Raw genomic sequence first — 20,240 nt, 5'->3', positions numbered from 1 at the left:
ATGTAGACTGTAACCACTGATATTTGGTTTTGATGAGAGAAAAAAAAACTATACGAGTGTGGATTGAAGCCATTGTCCCATTGTACATTTGCCAAGTGAACTCGTTACGATCCCGTGCCATGTGACATATTTAACGGCTCTGCGTGTGACGTGACCAGAGTGCAGCCTTTGTGGTTAGAAAATCTCGTTTGATTATATCGCGTGATTTACTCACGCATGTCAAGGGCATGTCTAATTGCCTCTGCGATTAGAAAATCGCGTTTTATCATATAAATTATCGCAAATGCAATTAATCGTTCAGCCCTATACGTAACCCGAGACGTTATATTAGGTGACCTTTTGAAAATGGTTGTCTGAAGTCAAGTCATTTGAACACTCACAGTACTATGGTTAGGGGTGTGCAATATCACAATTTTTCATCGTGGACGGATTAAAATGTCTCCACAATCTGCTTTTGTAGAAATATTGTAATATCGTGCTACAGTGCGTTCTATCATTTGCAGTTCTGGCACCTCCGTCCCAACATACTGCAACATACTACAACGCAACTACATTCACATCACGTTAAAGGGATAGTAAACAGTTTAACTGGTCCCATTGACTTCCATAGTAGAAAAGAAAAATACTGTTTGGTTACCGACATTCTTCAAAATATCTTCCTTTGTGTTCAGCAGAAGAAAGAAATTCATACAGGTTAGAAACAACTTGACGGTGAGTATATGATGACAGAATTTTCCTTTTAAAGGGGGGGTACAATCGTGTTTCATGTATTCAGAGTTGTTTACAGTGTTAAAGAGATGGATTCTCATGCTAATAATGGCCAAAGTTTGAAAAGTTATTTTGAACGAATAACAGAGAATTTCTGTGCTGAAAATCATACTTCCGGGTTGCAACACGTTTCGGCTGGTTTTTTTCTATCGTAGATCTAATGACGTAGACCAGAGTGGAACTCCTTATATGAGCATTGCTCTCGGAAAAGCGCGTTCACGCACACGTCGACCAGAGGAGAGAAAGTCCCTCTTATATACTGTCTATGGAAAGACCCAAGCGCATATCGACGCGCTACTACCGGAAATCATCATCATCAGCGCTAAATAGGAATGGTTGATGTCAAGAATGTCTCCAAAAAAGTGTGTTTTGGGATGTGAGGGAAAGTTTACCTTGTTCAGCTTCCCAAAGAACCCAGTGTTCTGCAGTTTGTATTTCCGGGACAGCAAAGGAGTGTGGCAAGTGCGGTTTTGTGTTCTGGTCATTTCAGTGACGAATGTTTTATTAACAAGGTCGTCGCTGGATTTGCAAACCGGTTGCAATTAAAACCTGGCGCGGTCCCAGTGATAAAACACCCCATTCATGTAAGTACAACGGTATCACGCGCTCCCGCTTGACTCTATAGCTCCGCCCACGCCCAGAATCAAGGACCTCGGCTTTTTCCGGATAGAATCGGAAAGCTGTATTTTTATTTTATAAATATGATGAAACTAAAGACTTTTTGGAGATATGAAGGACGCACTATTACTCTATAGGTACTCAAGATTAACATGAGATTGACTGAAACTAAGTATTTTACCCCCCCTTTAAATTGAACTATCCCTGTAATGCAGAGGTTGAGTTACACTCAAGGGACACTGCAATTCACAAAAGTTGTGAATTACTGATGCGCTGTCGTTTGACAAGCATTTTTAAAACATGCACTTTTCTGAGCGCATACACCCAAAGCTCAGGCACTTAAAGCCTGTCAAACAGCGCCCGGTTACTGGACTAAATTATCTTTTGAGTCTTATTGCGCTAATACTGTCAAATACACACCAGGTTTATATAAACACAGTTGATTATGTCTAAAGTGAAAGCAAACATTTGAGTGAAAATCAGGTGCGTGTCATATGCGTGTATATTAGATGCGTCCCGGTCTTAAAGTGACAGTAGCCTAAATAGTAAACATGCTGCCGCTTGTCCTTAAAGGCAGGGGTAACCAAACTCGGTACTGGAGGGCCGCTGTCCTTCAGAGTTTAGCTCCAACCAGGTCCAACACACCTGCCTGAAAGTTTCCAGTATGCCTAGCGAGACCTTGATTAGCGGGTTCAGGTGTGTTTAATTGACCGTTCGCAAAACCCCGCCCTCTAACGGTTCTCGTCCAATCCTAGCTCAGCAACTGTAACTAGAAGGACCTCCGTCAAACATTCCGATTTCAGCAAGATAGTGCAATGATGCACCTATGGCAGTGAGGTCTGCACGGGCTTAAAACTTGCTGTATTTTATGATTGCTTGCAACTATTATTAAAAAATAGGCTACATGTACAAACACCGTTTCACTACGGCACTGCGGCCCCCTCATCAGTCAGCAAACAAGAGAAAAAAAAGAGAAAAGCACGGACTTACTAACTTAATTACGAAACGTTGATGTGGTTGAACAGGAACACAGTCACAAATTCCTCTGGAACTCAAGCATTAAACTTCAAAACAAAGTTCGCGCAGTTGCACAACTATTTACACAAATATATCCTTCTCAGTCAGTCGGCTACGAGTTATGAATGAAGAGAACAGCATCGAGAGTTGATGTTTCAGCGCATCCTCTGATTGAAGTGTTGTGACTGAAATAGCACGCGCGGGAGCACATGCGCAAAACAGTTTTGTAAAATGATATATGATCAAATAAAAATGATTGATATATAATTTTACAAAACTGTTTTGTACATGTGCTCCCGTGCGCTATTCTGTCTATACTTTCTGTCGTGCCCTGGAGGATATGTCTGCTGCATTACTCCAAAACCAATCACTTAATGTATGGATCTCAACCCAGCCATGGCTATGGTTCTCAATTGTTTGACGGGCGTAGTAACAATAACTAAGGGGCGTGGCTTTTGCGAACGGTCAATTGGGGTTGGAGCTAAACTCTGCAGGACAGCGGCCCTCCAGGACCGAGTTTGGTGACCCCTGCTTAAAGGGATAGTTCACCCAAAAATGAAAATTCTGTCCTTATTTAATTACTTTAATGTTGTTCCAAACCTGTATTAATTTCTTTCTTGTGTTGAACACAAAAAATATATTTTGAGCAGTTGCTGGTCCCTATTGACTTCCATAGTATATATTTTCCTACTATGGAAGTCACTGGGGACCAGCAACTGTTTGGTTAGCCAAATTCTTCAAAATAACTTATTTTCAACAGAAGAAAGAAACTTATTTGGGTTTAAAACAACTTGAGAGAGTAAATTATGATCATTTTCATTTTTTGGGGAACTATCCCTTTAATGTTAATAAAACACTAAAAAAACAGAGAAAATCACTCACTGCTCTTGACAGAAATTTAAAAGTAGCTTTAATGAGTATCAATGTATAATATCCAGTGAAGTCTATGTAGTTTTTTTATTTTATATTTGCTAATATCTTTCTTCAATGCTTCTGTTAAATACACTGTAGCTGAAAAAATAAAGCACTGTTTATTTATTTTGTATATTGTATATTGTGTATATGTAATGTGCATCTTTGTTCTTAATCTTTTAATAACAAAGAAAATGACAAAGATTTGAATTTTCGCCACTTTGGCCTAAATGTCTGCCATTCTTTTTTATTTTATATTTTGTTACCTTGTAAGGCTTTATTTTTTAAAATAGGGACATTAATTTGGCTACAATGCTCAGTCACTTGCAAAATCGTGATAAAATCTTGATTTTCCTGAAAAATAAAAAAACGTGATATAATATTTTTTGCCATAACGTCCACCCATTACTATGTTATATCTAGATCTCAGTTTTTCCCGCTATTTACAGTTACAACATTTACTATGTACAACGTTTGGTTCTAGTACACAACTTCCTGGGTCATTGCATGGTAATATTGGCATATGGTAAGGGTCGTGAAGCATCAGTGAACTACTCCTGGTTGATTCAAAGTCTTTATGTTGGAGCTTTACTAGCTCTTAAGGAGATATGGTAAAAGGATCTGAACCTGATATTCAATGGCGAGGAATGGAATAGAATTGTAAATAATGTTAAAAGAGTATCTAGGGGTGTTTTCACACTTGGTCCTTTTCAGGGGTCTGAGTTCAGTTCTTTTAAAGAGGACTCAAGTGTGAAAACATAGGGATGCAATAGAACACCTTATACCATTTAAGATAATGCACTGTTTTACTAGATTCTTCCAGATTGTTTAGGCTTGGGTTAAAAGATACACCATATTTCTGGATATGTAAGGCTGAGGATGGAGATTTAGCTAATGCTTTATGGTTGTGTACAAAAAAATGAATTCACAGTTCATTAACACATCTGCATGGTTTTAGATATTAATGTTTCACTATGTCCTAGACAGTTTATATTAGGTTGGTGGACAATGAGAGATAAATATGTAAGATACTGGGTCCAAACCAGTTTAATGACTGGCAGAAAAATTATTCTTAGGAGGTGGAAGTCAAGATTGGAACTGAGTGGCTGCATTTGGAGAAACCTTAAACAGCTGACAAACTAAACGTATACAGTATTACAAGAAATGGTCAAAATATCTAACCCATTTGAAAAAGGGGCAGTAATAACCATGTGTGAGAAATATGCTCACAGTTGAAAGTGTAATTGTGATGCGTTATCCACCCTTTTCTTAGGTCTCATGACACTTTGAATTGTGGGAGTAATTTCTGTTAAACTGTAAACAATCAGCGAAAGATTAGCTCCATGAACGCAATAAGCATTTTCGAAACCTTGGTACAATGAGATGTTAATAAAACTACCGGTACTCACCCTTTAAATTAACATTATTCACAGTCTGTTGTAGTAATATGTTAATGCTTTTAGACTTTTAAATGTCCTTTTATTGTTTTGATGGTTGAAGGGTAGAATAATGTCATCTCATTGTACCCAGTTTATGAAAATGCTTTTTATTGCATTCATAGAATAAACCTTTCGCTGATTGTTTACAGTTTAATGGAAGTTACTCCCAAAATGTGCACAAAGTATCATGGGGCATAAGGAAAAAGTTGGATAGGTGTGTACTGTTTCTTTACAAAGTGACCTCACCTGCTACACCAAATACTGGCCTGGCTTGCCCAATACAGTGTTTTTACTAGTTTTCGTGGATCCGTGTGAACAGAGAACATTTTGACACAAAGGAAAAACTTTTGTTTTTAGTACACTGTTGTCGTGTAAACATAACCTAAAAGTGTAGACTGCCGCCAACACAGTCATCAATACATACGAGATATAGTTTCATTCTGACATGGCTAACTAAGGGTGTATTCACACCTGCCTTGTTTGGTTCGATTGGTTCGATTTCCCCCCTTGGTGCGGATCTTTTGGGCAGGTGTGAATACAGCAATCGAACTCAGGTGCTGACCAAACAACCGAACCGAGACCCAGCTGAAGAGGTGGTCTCGGTACGGTTCCAAACGAACTCTGGTACGGTTCGTTTACGATGTGAACATGAACCGACCCAATATCGGCCCAATATCAATATCGACCCAATATTGTTCGTTCAAGTGCGAAAGAGAATTCCATTCCGGCGCGCTGTCTGGCCACACGATACTGTAGCGCGTCTTTCTGCGCGTCGTGTGTGCATCATTGGAATGGAATGAATGAATGAGTGTGTGCGCATCAGGACATTCACATACAGAGCGTTCTCTTTAGTCTAATCACGCATAAATGCTTTAAAAGCATTTACATGAATACGAGCGAGTTCATATAATGTAACGATAGGTACAATACAAGGATGGTGGGTGTGTGTGTGTGTGGGGGGGGGGGGGGGTGCTGCGTTAATTTACGTTAAACTGGTCAAACTTAAACTTTATAGTCTTTATAGCCTACTTTATACCCACTGTCATGGTAGGCGCACATGAGAGCATGTTCTCTCCGCCGGAACCGTCTTGCAGCACATCGTCGTCTTCTCAAAATCCGAATTATAACATCGTATAGATGACATTGTGTCATATGATACTCATTAGTTTCTTCATATTGCGTTTGTAGAGAATAACACAAAAACAGTAAAAGAACAAATATTGCAGTACGAAATATCTCCAAATTTATTTATTTTTAAAAATGTTTTATTATATCTCCGAGCCTTTTTTTTTTTTTGCACTTCCTGATTTCCCTACTTGAGAAATGAGAATCCTTGTCCAATGAATGGACGACCTTAGCACACGTGTGGTTGTGTTTACACATTTTGGTTCACTTGCAAAAAGAGCAGTGTGAAAGCGAAACGTACCAAACAAAAAAACAAAAAAAATTATTTGGTCCGGACCAAAGCAAGTGAACTATCGGACTTTCCTGGTGTGAATACACCCTAAGTCATGCCTTAGAGCAGAGCTGCACAGTGCACAATTAATCGAATTTCTGATCGTGATTACTACGGATGCCACAATTAAATACCGTTCAAAGTCACGTTTACAAAAAAAAAGTCCACTTACATTATTCTGCGTTCTCAAGAGGTGTGTTTAGAGCATGTTACGTTGTGAGGCGAATCACGACTACTTCAGAGAACCCAGCACAATAGAAAATAACAGTGACTCGTAGAAGTGTAGAGTTCGTAAGAGTTCCTACTGGCGGTGCCAATGCAACCAGGAAAATGGCCATAGGGGAACATTAGTTCTTAGGGAACTACCCTTGTTCCTATAACTACCCTAGTTCCTATAACTAAGTTCCTAGAATTACCCAGTGCGAAAGCCTATTATTATACCATGGATATTTTAACTTTTTAGAGACACCAAACCAATGTATAGTTGACATTTGAGGCTTAATGCTATAGAATATTTTTTTCAGGAAGAGTTTAACTTGTTTTTTATATACAAATATGGCATGCAGTTGTTTCAAACAATGGTTTAAAGCAATTCAAAACATCATTCAATGTAAATTGTGATCATAATTAATAAATCACAATTACAATTTTAAGGGAATAATCGACAATGATTTGTGTCATAATCGTGCAGCCCTAGATTTAGAGTATCATAAACATCCACAGAAAAAGGTGTTGAAAGTTTCAAAGGCTATTTTAAGAACAGCCTCTGGTGATACGCTGAATTCCTCATAAGCTGGAGAGGCCACATGTTACATTAGTTACTTTCACTAGACTCACATTGCACAAGACCAAGGTGAAGTTGACAAAGAAAGCTCACAGTTCTCTGCAGTGCAACCTCTGTCTGAGTACTTACCTAAAGATAACCATTGCAGTTTTACAGGGGGGACATGCAAGCAGGAAGATCTGCAAAAGAGGAAGTAATAAAGCTCAATAACGGACTCTTTCAGACAAAGCAAATATAGATAAAAGATAAATGCAATCTTTGAACCATGGGCCAAGATGTGCTTATCAGTACAAGTTAATCACATTTTCAGTGGCTAAGTGTTCATCAAAAATGGATTCCTGAAGATAACAACACCATTTTGGATCAGTTCAGTGTTGCATTTAGAACTACTTTCAAACCAACTTGGATCATGTAGCACTTTGATTATGGCAGAAATGTATAAATTCTCTGATCATCTTTATTTTACTTATTTGTTCTCATGTACCAATGCAAACACACCAATTTAACAACAACACCATCAGCAAAAAAACTGTTAAAATGACAAATCTAAAAATAAAATTGCATTTGTAAGAGTTTTTTAGACAATCTTTTTCAAGAATTATTTCAGATGTTTCATTTATAAATTTCAGATAAATGTCAATATTAAAGTAAATTTCAATGTTTAAAATTCTAGAGACATTTGTTTACTTTCGTATGATAAAAAAATGTTTGTCGGTTACGAACACTATGAGAATGCAGTCTTTTCTTTCAGTGATAAGGATGACTAAGGATGGCTGTGAGCTAGGGGTGTAACAATATATCGTGCCACAATATATCGCAATACAAAAATGCAACAATACGTATCGTGGATCGTGACAAAATGTATCATGGACAGTTCACCCAAAATAGAAATTACTGTATAAGAAAAAAATCATGTTTTCAGAGTTTTAGTGTCAGTACTACATTAAACTACTATATAATGTTGATTATAATGTATAATAATGGTCAGCTTCAGAATCATGAATATTTTTATTCTGGTGTCACCATTGTCTTTGAATTACAAGCACCAAGTCCAAACCTGTTCATTTAAACCCACAATGTAATATCAAAGTTAGCATTTTAATCAACAGTACATTTTTTGTTAACCTTTTATCATATGTCTTGGGAGTATCGCAATAATATCGTATCGTGAGTTCAGTATCGTGATATATATCGAATCGTGAAATTAAGGTATCGTTACACCCCTACTGTGAGCCATATCTACTCCAGGGACAGGGTTAATGAGATCACATATTGACATTGTTTAGGATCTGTTGGGAGGGTAGCCAGCGTTTCCCTCTTTGGGAGGATGACACAGGAAGCAAGGAAGGAAGGAAGGAAGAAAGTTGAATCCTGTCAGCAGATGTCATCATCCCAGGTGAGTCAAACTAGAGCACAATCTGACGTCACGCTACAGGATGATACCGCTTTCACTTTCTTGTGTAATACGTTCATCCTGGGATGGAGTGAAAAGTTGGATAACACTGTTACAGCAATACTGCAATTAAGATCATAAAACAATGTTTTTTTTCCATTTTTTTTAAAATGTAAGTGCTTATTTAATTTTACGGTAGTCTAAACTCGATGTGGACATTTTCTGAAGAATATATAACGGTGTTTGCCCACGCAAAATTTGCTGACATGATGCAAGGGTGTTTTGGTATGCCTCAGTTTAATGAACGTCTTAAATCCCTAGTGAACCGCTTCAAAGGTAAACTTTACAAATAAAAGTTATTTGAACTTATCCTGATTATGTGTAAATAATCTGTTAACTACATCTCACCATGTAACAGTGATCGGTGCAATGTGCAATTTGTTCTTTTGACCACTAATGCAACAACATAGCATAACTGTGAAGACATCTATTAGTTAATCATTTAAAAAAGGAAGTATGTTATTCCTCTGGGTGTAAAAAGTGAGTGTAAAAATACTGAACCGAGTTACACCCAGATTAGTTAGAAAAGGATTTCACTCAGCCTATAGGCTACCCTTTAAAAAAGATCTGTACAACCAATCATATGTCTCTCAGCCATCAACAAGCCTCATTCACATCAGAAACATTATGATTTTCTCACCCATATGTCGTTCAAACCATGTTTTGTTGTTTATCTTTCTCACCCGGAACACAAAAAAGTGATTGAAAGTGAATGTAGACCAGGGCTATTGATAACTTCCTTGTCACCATTCAATTCTAGTCTTCTCCATCAAAGCTCTGAAATCTCAATCATGTTTGCACATATTCAAATAGGCGCAAACATCATTGGTGTCATCTCATGTCTCGTAACTGATCATGACATTGACATTCAAATCACACAAATTTCAGTATATATGGGCAACAAATCAGTTTTATATTCTTTTTATTTTGTTTTACTGAAGAGATTGACAGACTCTGCTGACTAACGCTGTACACCATATATACTGATCTCATCCAACAACAACACAAATTGTAGGCAACTTCCTTGTAGGCATCTACAATACATCAGTGTCTTCTTAACTACTACACCTTTAGCTACTCCTGCTCCATTTTTTTGGCATTTATTGAGGCTGACATAATTCTGCTTTACATGCCCTATCTGGTGCAATTACACTGTCAAATTAACAATTAGATTGCTTTGTTTTTCATGAGACAGAAGATAAAATATCATGACAATAAGGTTTGGAAGAAGGAGGTACTTAAAATAAAATGTTTGAGTTTCATCTGTATGCACAGAAGGATTTATAAAGCCAGTTACTTTCCCCTCAACTCCTTGTGTATATTATTGGTTTTGCACTTCATTGAATCTGTTTACAATTCTCCACTGTTCTGGCTTTATTATTTACCAGATGATAAGACTGTGACCTTGTTCAAATACTAAAAGACCTGTACAAATAAGTGTATTGACTTAAGTGGAACTATGAGGTTACTATGAGAACCAAGGCGAGAACACATTTGGAGGCCTAGTAAAGTGGCATCATAGCGTGCAGTGAAAGAAGGGCAACCGGGGGCTGGGTTGTGCAAACGGAACAAGGATTTCCTGATCTAGTTGCTCAATATACAAAAAAAAAAAAAAAACTCACATAGATGACAGGAACATTCTCATAAACCAGTCATTTAAAATAAAAAATGCTTATGTCGGAGTAGGACTTGGTAATGTATCACATATTTACACTAATATAGTTGATAGAATAAAATTAAGGAACACTTGAATTTGATGATGCTTCTCATTTGTCCACTAACTTCTGTGTGTCTTTTGCAACAAGTATGAGAACATCAAGACAGAGAGATGTTCCAAAAGTTTGCATGTGTGATTTTTCATATATTAAAATATTTTAGCAATGATACGCATTTTAGCATTACTATTTGTTTGCACCATCACTGAAAATTGTTTGCATAATTTTCCATGTGGCATGTGTTAAATTTTAGTAACTATTAATTTAGACATTTTTTATTGTTATATAATAATGATTTTATAATGTCTAATCAAATCTAAATGAAAACTTGGGAATGGCATATGAGACGTTGAGACTATGCAGGGGTGCGTTTCCCGTACAACTATATAGCTCACTGCTTTACTACCATAGTACGATGCATCGTTGGAGAAATCAACTAGCTAGTCACGACTGTTTCCCGAAACCGTATGTCGCAAAGTATGGTTCAACCACGTTGGTTAATGACCTCTCGCACGTGGTGGACTAATAACTTATTTTAATTAATCTGTTTGAGATCGAATTAACGCTAGATTTTGTCATATAATTTACAGACATGGCATCTGAAGACCATTTCTAATTTTTCTCAGTTATTTTGCTTTATTACCAAACTCAATATTTGGCTCGTTCTTACATAGTAGAGCACGTTCGCACATGCGCAGTCTTCAAAAACGGTGCTTTAAATCTCTTGACAAACTAAAAGACGTAAATGACATTTGTATGTATTCTAAATAAATAACACGGGTTGTACTGAATGTCAGCTTGCTTATTTGCTAAAGATAAGGATTTATTCAGTCTACATCTCATGTAAACTAGAAACTCTGCTTCTAACCACAGCTCGAGAGCTGTCGTTCCAACCACACAAGTTTGCGATGCTGTTTGCGAACGTTCGTTGGAACGATGGTTTCGGGAAACACCAAATCGTTGAACTATGCTGATAACGACGGAACTTGCGACCATAGTTGGCTAACGATGCTTTCGGGAAACGCACCCCAGTCTGGCTGCACTTGAAATTTCATGTTATTTTCATTTTAAAAGTGTTCGTTTGGAAGTAGATGGCAGCAATTTTTTTTTCCTATGTTAACTATTATCAACTATGGCACGTTATCACATGAATGAAATTGAATTTTTTTTAAATAAGTGAACATATTTAAACAATTACAAATTAAGGCAAATAAATTATACCAAATTATACCAGTTTTAGGAGTAAACCTCCTAAAACTGTACAACAGCTTAGTAACAAAAAAAAAAAAAATAATAAAATGATAATATTTTTTCAGTAAAAAAAAAAAAAAAGACATTATTTTGTTACAAAAACCCTAAACATCCTGAGGTGTACACCTAAACAAACAGCACGTAAGGTTTGAACCAGGTCAGGTGTTGCCAAACTTTTCTGTCAGCTGCACTCCAAAACCATTCAATATTTACTTAAAGTACTAAGATTTTAAGTTAATATATAATATTTTTAACACATTTGCATCCTCACTGTTCTCTAATGTTGGTTAAAGGTCACATAACATGCAAATAAATATTACCATTTCAGTTAAATTAATTTTGCATTTGTTTATTTTAATGTTACATGTTAAGTAATAATTAGCATAATAATGACCGAAGCCCCTGCAGTTCCCTCACAAACACCCAGGGATTTGCAAACCTCAGTTTGGGACAGATTAATCTAATTAATGTCAAATATATTATTCATCAATTCATTGTTAGTTCAACTGAATCACAGACCACTTTGATCAGTTACTGCAAACAGTGCAAAGATGAAGAGATTAGCTATCTTTGTGCAAAAAAAGTACATAAAACAAAACTTCACACATAAAAAAACACCTCCTCAAAGAATTTCTGTGGAAACAACAAACAACTCCTTTTACAAATAGCCACTGCATTTAACCACTTCTGTTTTTAGCCACTTTGACCAAAAACAGAACCAGTTGAGTACAAGTTATATCAGGGTATCTGCACATTTTTTAAAGTCCAATTTAAGGCTTTTTAAGACCTTTTTAAGACCTGAAGAAATCAAAATTAATACCGTACATTAGGGGTATGCAATATTAACAAAAATATATATCGATATTTTCAAAGTTTTGTGGATAATAATTAGATGATATTTTACTGATTTGGTGGTTGGTACCAACTGATGGCTGGTTTAGGCCTGTTGTTGACAGCAGACTCACTAAGATATTCACATTTAACATTATATGCAGTGGTCAGTTTACAGTCGTGAATTTTTTTTAAAACATTTTTATTAAGGAGCAATATTTGCCACCTTTAAATTGATTTCCAGGGGCATTTTCACCTATTTATGGAAATTATTTCTAAACGTATTTAGAGGTATGCATCACCTTTTATGTCAAATTCTAACATTCAAATTAAATTCTATTAGAATAACACAGTACCACTGTCAAATTAAATAATTAAATTAAAATCCATCCTTGCACTGCAGAGGTGACACAGAATGGCCATCCGAACTGACATTAGGCCTACTACATTTACACTTAATTTGCAATTGCATAAATAAAGCTTTTCAATATTTAAATATGAAATTATTTATAATTTTAACATTTTAATTAAAGGGTACTTTAAATATGAAACTAAACCCGCCAGTAGGTGGCAGTAAGTCACTGTCTTAATAAGCGAGTTGTTGGAGTTTTATTCAACCGATTTGTTCAAACGGCCGATTCATTCAAAAAAAGTGATTGTTCATTGAATCAAATGATTCGTTCAAAACGCGGATTTCAGTTTTTAAAAAAACATCGCTGTCTGTTGGACTGCAGTTTCATTATGAAATTCTCGTCGGCGAAATAAAGTGGGAAACAAACAATATTGACAATATCACACAATGTTAACGTTATTGTTAATTTAACTGTTGTATAAAATAAATAGCACATTTGCAATTGTGCACAGGAAAACGGCACTCTTGCTCGTGATATTCTAATATAACAACATAATATGATAGAAATATAAGACAAATACTCATTTGGGGACATATCTATAACTGCACTGACACATCACGCAGTGAAAGGAGCATGAGAGACAAACGCGATGTCAGCTCGCACTCGCAGTGCCTCGTACGTAGTTTAAACAATGATTACAATATCATCATAGTTCATAGACAATCCTAAGCACAAAAAATGAACTTACTTTTGAACTGACATTTACTCAATCTCTTATCCTCTCCTCTCGCGTGCAGGAGACAGACGAAGGCTAATACGCTGCCGTAAATGACGCGAATTGTCACGTGAGCAAGCAAATGCACCAAGATAGAATAATAAAAAACAATAGGCTACGTACGCTAATAAGATCGTTTTCATTTGGAAAGTATTTAGATACGTCTAAGTCAAAGTGTCATCTAAAATTTAAGACCTTTCATAGGTAAAAATAAGACTTTTCATAAGTAAAAATAAGACTTTAAGACTTTTTAAGGCCTTAAATTTTAAATATCGAATTTAAGACCTTTTAAGACTTTTTAAGGATCCGCGGGGACCCTGTATATTTGAGAGGTTAAAGAGGAATTACCAGTACCCCTTTTCAATTGCCAAATGAGCTTGGCTGTTTATAGAAGCTATGTTTCTGGTATCATCACACCCTATTAGTCTTATTTCCGTCAATTCAAGAAGTATATTTTAAAACGCATATTATAGTTAAACATCCGTATATAATACATCAGTAAGTAGATGACAGGGACAGTGACATGCTATACTTTATCTAAAATAGTTTTAGATTCAGCTCCAACACTTCTCTAACACACCTGTCTGCGATTATCAACGGTTTCTGGGAATCTTAATAAGCCGATTCGGGTGTTTGATTATGATTAGGGTTGAAGCTGAATTTTGAAGGAAGGCTTCAGCCATCACAAATCTTTATTTCAACTGTCATGTCCATCTGGTTGGGCCATCACAATTCATGTTTTTATTTGGACCAGTTACAATAATCTGTAGTAGACCAACGTTTGAAGTGGATCAAAAAAGTTGTCCTAAGACAAGAACGGGTATTGTTCAAAATTCATGTATAACTTTGGTTTTGGTCCACTTCAAATGTTGACTACTGTATATACAAATTTGGGCCAGTTACATGGGTGCGTTACTTTAGGGTATTCTGCATCATGATTTCTATTTCAATGAAAGAAATAAGGTTTTCAGTAATGCACAGAGCTGTACTTGAAGCATTAACGAACCTGTTTGTAGATGGATTGTAATAGAGCTCAGCTTTAAAAGGGCTACAGTCAAAATACTCAATGTTTTGAGTCTATAACGGTCACATCGGACCGTAAATAAAGGTGAGCCCTGATTATTTGGACTCAAATGTGTCCAGTGTCAACCTACACACAATCTGTGCTAGCACTGCTGACCTTTAGACAAATATATATAGGCAAAAATCAATCACAAATAACATGGACATGAGCCTTTAAAGTTTTTGGAAAAAAATAAATCAAACTGAAAGTTAAAGATTATTATTATAACTATAAGGAACGAGAGGCAATTTTATAAGTGAATGTAGTCAAAGTTAAAGACTGCGGTTAAGTGACTATTATAGACGAGTGACTATTATTCACTATATAGTCTGAGTTGTTGCTTTTGGACAGTAGTTATTAAATCCTTTTGACAGAAAAAAAAGCATGACTGGGAAACAGATTCCTCTTCATTCAGCTAGTAAAATTTCTGAGGAGAAATTGTACACTAGTTTAAACAGCTGTAAATAAGCAGTGCAAAAATGTACACTATACTTATTTTTACAACCGATCTATCATTTACTTCATATGTTCTGAGAGCCATGGAGTTATGATTTTATAACAAGTTATGATTTGCCTCTAGCTTGTGGTATGCAATTAAAAAAAAAGACATCCAATGACACTCAAAGCTTGGAAACTAAAGGAAATAAATTGCTGCAACCCTTCACTACTTCAAAATCATTAACTAGTTTAACCAAAGCAACTTATGATACACTAAATACGGGTTCAGGTCATTCAAGTAACCTGAAGTTGAGTGTTTTGTTCAAGGCCTTAGTGTTGATGGATGAAGCAACCCTTCGGGATTTTTTTGGAATCTGCAATCTTTCAGTTACCAGCCCAAATAATCTGCAATAAAAGCAGAACCACATCTCCACAAATTATAATAGTTTATGATTGTATCATAAATATACTTACTTGCACCATTGTGACCACATGACATGGATTGAGGAGGTAGATCACAGTCTTTGTGGCAAACTTAAACCCAACCTCAACACCAAAAGTCATGCACAGAGCCACAAGCAACAGGTTCTTGCCCCAGCTGTCTTCCTTACTCCTCCTGCCATCTCTCCCAACATCTCGGACCTCTTTAGGGACATTGAGCTTCTTCATGGCCACCACCACTTCCAGAATAGAGAACAACACAATGACCAGAGTCTCCAGTATTCTCTGCCGTGGAGAGAGGAAGGCTGCGCACTCTGGCCCTCCATTACCCTCAAACATGGGGTCCACACCTCCATAGATCCAGTCCAGCAGACTGTAGATATTATACCGAGACATGTTCCTCTGCTCGTATTGAAAAAGGTACGAACAAGACGGTATAAAGGACAGGACACCAACCTCCTGGCGAAACATTAACTTCAAATCTGTCTTCGGTGCAAGAATAATAAAATGCTCAAGGAGGAGGGCGTACTCAGCCGTTTCAACAGATCGGCATCCTTTATGTGAAAGACACCTGTGTGAGAGACCTAACGTTACACACTCTGATGCGGTGTGTTATTCACAGATGATCGTCAGGGCTGGGCTGGAGTTTGTATGCAAGGAGGAAGACGCATTTCCAAACGTAACGTCTTGCCTGGTAAACGGTTTCTTCGCTAAGAGGAGAGTACAGAATATTCCTGGCCAGAGCGGACCATTACATAAAAGCTTCAAAGAGGCTCTTGTTCCGCGCGAGAGGCCTTAGATATATAAACAACACTGTAAAACACGACCACGACCGGTGTGACAGAGTTCGGTGTAGCTCGCTGCTGCAACCTATCATCCGATAAAATGCGTTAAAGGCAGATGCAGAAGATGCGATGTGTCCAGGTCCATGTGGCGAATAAAAGAGAAACCATAGAAACGCCGTCCTGTTCACGCGGGGCCCCACATCCACCCAGCACCCATACTGCAACACGCCTGCGCGCTGTTTCCCCCGAAAACTATCAGCATATCGATGTGGCCGCACATTTCCTGGAATGGGACTGGTCGAGCGCGGTGGCCCCGCCTTCTTTTCACAAGTATGTACTTGTTAACTCTCTCACTGCCGGTGTAGCTGTACTAGGGTCACATTTTCTAAAAGGGCACACTAATGACAGGAGAGGCATAAAAAGTATTTGTATTGAATTTGTATGCTAGACATTTATTCAGAGACATGTTAGTTATATAAGTGTGTGTGTGTGTGTGTGTGTGTGTGTGTGTGTGTGTGTACGTGTATATAGCCTACTATATTTAAATACTCGATTCTGATTAGCTGGAAGGTGTGCAGTAAAACCGTTTAATAAACAGTTCCAGTCAGTTTGATTACAGTTCGAAATTAATCTGCTACTATAAACATTGTTAACCATAGTAGCAGTTACACTTGCAAACAGAGTGAGAGACACATATGAAAACGTTTATTTAGGTTTATTTACCCTTTTCCATGTCTAACTTCACGATAAATGGAAATGTGGAGTTTACCATCAATTAATGATGAGTAAAACAATCCCCTATCGAAATTTCCCACTGTTTTATTTTTTTGTTTTCATTTAATTTAATGCATTTCAATAAATGTAATGTGTCTTTATATAGGCTAGTAATCGTGGTTAGAGACGCCGTTTTATTTCACACTCTACATAATTCATTTAAATAAATGACATGATTCAAATAAAGATTGCCTTGTCACTGTCAGTGTTCCCTGTCATTCATAAATAATTTTAAAGCAACGAGGGAACTGTAGACTTTAGAGAAGAGACGCACACAGGTAACTCGCGCACGCATCTCTCTCTCTCTCTCTCTCTCTCTCTCTCTCTCTCTCTCTCTCTCTCTCTCTCTCTCTCTCTCTCTTTCTCTATGCATGGCTAGCCGTGGATTATCCCTTACACACACACACACACACACACACACACACACACACACACACACACACACACACACACACACACACACACACACACACACACACACACACACACACACACACACACACACACACACATATATATATATATATATATATATATATATAGCCTATATATAACTTATGCCACATGTATATAAACAATACATTTGTGAAAAGCTTACATTACATTTAGGCCTATACAAATACCTGTAATTTTTATTTAAAAAATATATGACTTCTATGTCATATGTAAACAATGTGTGTAATTTGTACAATACACATTTATACAAAGACGTGTATACTTCAAAATATACATTATATAGGCCTATACATTAACATAATATATTGGCTTGATTTATATGTCAATATATTAAATTGTTCCTATTTAGGTTTCTTATTGTTACGCTTTAAGCAGGAATGAGGAGAGGGGAGACTCCAAGTGCAGCAACAGTGTATATAAAAAAACCACAAACCAAGATAATCCAAAACAGAGACAGGAACATAATGCACACAGGGGAAACCAGGATGGCAACAGCTTACAAAGGGCGTCTCAATCAGCTCCCTAATTCAGTAGTCAGGGCACTGATCAGGGAGTCGGCCATTTTAAGGGCTGTATCAGTCGCAGAATCCTTCCAGAGCACTGAAACATTCGCTCCCCTTTTTTAATAAAATGTAACTCATGTTGACTTAATGTTACACTTAATGTTGTCACATTTTCCTGGTTAAATAAACATCACTTTACATATGTAAAGTACATGACAACAATGTAATTAATGTTCTGTTTATCAAGACCAAGAATCTCATCAAGTTAGTGTTTTTAATCATTTTTATATTTATTCCAAAATAACAACTAAAGGCAGTAACAATTTAACAGTGTTTTTTTTTTTTAAATAGTCAACTTATTTTCAGATCATCAAGCTCAGAAAGCACTGGTCACAGACACAGAGAAGTATACCTTTAACAGTAGCGGCCTTTGCTATGTTTCATGCGTTACACCCGCAACAGGCCTTGCAACACAAGGGGCCTCCACTTGCGCTCGAAAAATACTTTATAAACAAATTGTTTTAATAAATCATTAGGTAATAACTCAATGACTCTGGCTGCATCCAAAATCGCATACTCTTTTAAGTAGGTACTTGTTTTGAATAATTAATTCACGACCCCTAAAAAAGTATGTTTTATATAGGCTAGTATGTGATTGCTCACTAAACCCCCCACAGTCATCATGTTTTGAGGCCATTTCAAGTTTGATAGTGATAAAGATAATGTGATATAAAGCGGGTGGAAAAACAAGTGTGGGATTAATCGCCCAAACCAATCATATCCAATCAGAGACTGATGGAGGCGTTGCCTCCTCTCACGTGACTTTACCTGCAGGTGTCGCTGTTGGACAGTGTTACTTAAGAAAAATGTGTCAACCAAACACAAGACAGGAACATTTTGTGAGGATCCGGTCATAAACCCCAAACAGTTACAGCATCAGCCAATAAATTGTGTGATTCCACAGGCTTCAGACAATCGGCACTATAGCACAGCCGAAAGTCATAATTTCCCTGTTATCTCAGTAAAGCTGCTTTGAAACAACTGCAGTTATATAAATAAAGGTGACTTGACTTGAGCATCTCATTCCTTACTCAGCTAAACCTGGGGCCGATACCATGAAGTCATGATAGCCAGGTATGTTTCAGTTTAGTTTGTGCCAACCCTGGGTTTTAGGCACCATGATAGTGGTTTGGTGTCACTGGTGGTGGCAGGAAGGCAGACGAAGATGAAGAATAAAGTTCCAATACAAAGTTTAATGAGAATAATACAAAATAATAATCAGACCGGAAGGGCAACACACACTAAATGCACCGAACAGAGAATGAATGTGAGGGATCAACTCATATAGCAAATACAAAGAAGGATAATTATTGAACATGCATGCAATTTTGGTGAAGAACTGAATGGTGAACACATTCATCTCACATTTAGCTGATTCACATTTGCAACATTTTGCATAAAATCAGATATTTCAGTACAGAGTTCAGTATTACTTTGATTTTATTTTGGATTTACAATAAGTTTTATTGGAACAGAAGAGGTATAAACCATGGGGTACACACACTTAAACATGTGATGTGAACCAGTGAGGACAGACAAATTCACCATCAAACTAAACCTGTGGTTCTCAACTCCTGTCCAGGGGACCCACTGCCTAGCACACTTTGAATATCTTTATTTAACACACCGGATTCAGATCATCAGCTCATAAGTGTATTGTTTTCAAAAACCTCCACTTTAAAGCCCATTTTTAGTGTAACGTGTAAATGGCCCCCCAGTGTTTCAGATTAGAGAGACATACACAATATGCACAGCACCAGTCCCCAGTACTGGAGTTGAGAAATGCACTTAAACGGTGCTACTCAACCCTGACCTAGAAACTTCTAAACTTCTGGAGCTAAACTCTGAATGACAGTGGCCCTCCAGGTACTGAGTTTGACCCCTGAATCCTGATCTATATTATTGTAATGTGCCATGAGCAGAGAAAACATGAGAGAGCAGGATCTATGCACAAGATGTAAATTTTTTAACAAAACGTATAAAACAAACATAACAAATAAAACAAAAATAATTACAAACAAGATAAACTGCGGAAACCTCAAAGAACACAGGCACTGAACTCCACAGCACACAACATCCAGAGAAGGACAAGGGCAACACTAGAACAATGGTCCATCATTTATAGGAAGTAATGCAGGACTAATGAGCAGTACATTTACACTTCAGATACTACTATTAACTAATATGGAAACAGTAATCAGTAAGTAATATCACATTTAGGACTGAGATAGTTCCTTAATAGGTAATCAATAATCATTGAATGAGATTGGCATCATTAATAAGAACTAATAGCTAACTATGACTAATTATAAAGAATTACTGGAACTATACGGTTATCCGGACCACAC

The 20,240-nt window shown here is 37.0% G+C and overlaps 1 protein-coding gene across 1 annotated transcript in view; it reads right to left on the bottom strand.

Moving 5' to 3' along the window:
• Positions 1–16,405, bottom strand: part of tmem164 (transmembrane protein 164) — a 48,155-nt gene extending 31,750 nt beyond the window's left edge. The window contains exons 1-2 of the mRNA XM_079585628.1: positions 15,348–16,405; positions 7,124–7,173 (exon numbers count right to left, since the gene is read on the bottom strand). Of these exons, the coding sequence (XP_079441754.1) occupies positions 7,124–7,173; positions 15,348–15,785 (488 nt within the window). The 5' untranslated portion in view covers positions 15,786–16,405. The remainder of the gene's footprint in view (positions 1–7,123; positions 7,174–15,347) is intronic.
• Positions 16,406–20,240: the final 3,835 nt, after the last annotated feature.

Source organism: Phoxinus phoxinus (assembly GCF_949152265.1).
Source record: "Phoxinus phoxinus genome assembly, chromosome: 17".
NCBI classification, from domain to species: domain Eukaryota; kingdom Metazoa; phylum Chordata; class Actinopteri; order Cypriniformes; family Leuciscidae; genus Phoxinus; species Phoxinus phoxinus.
The sequence above is the reverse complement of the archived record's forward strand: the minus strand, read 5'-3'. Positions and strand labels throughout refer to the sequence as shown.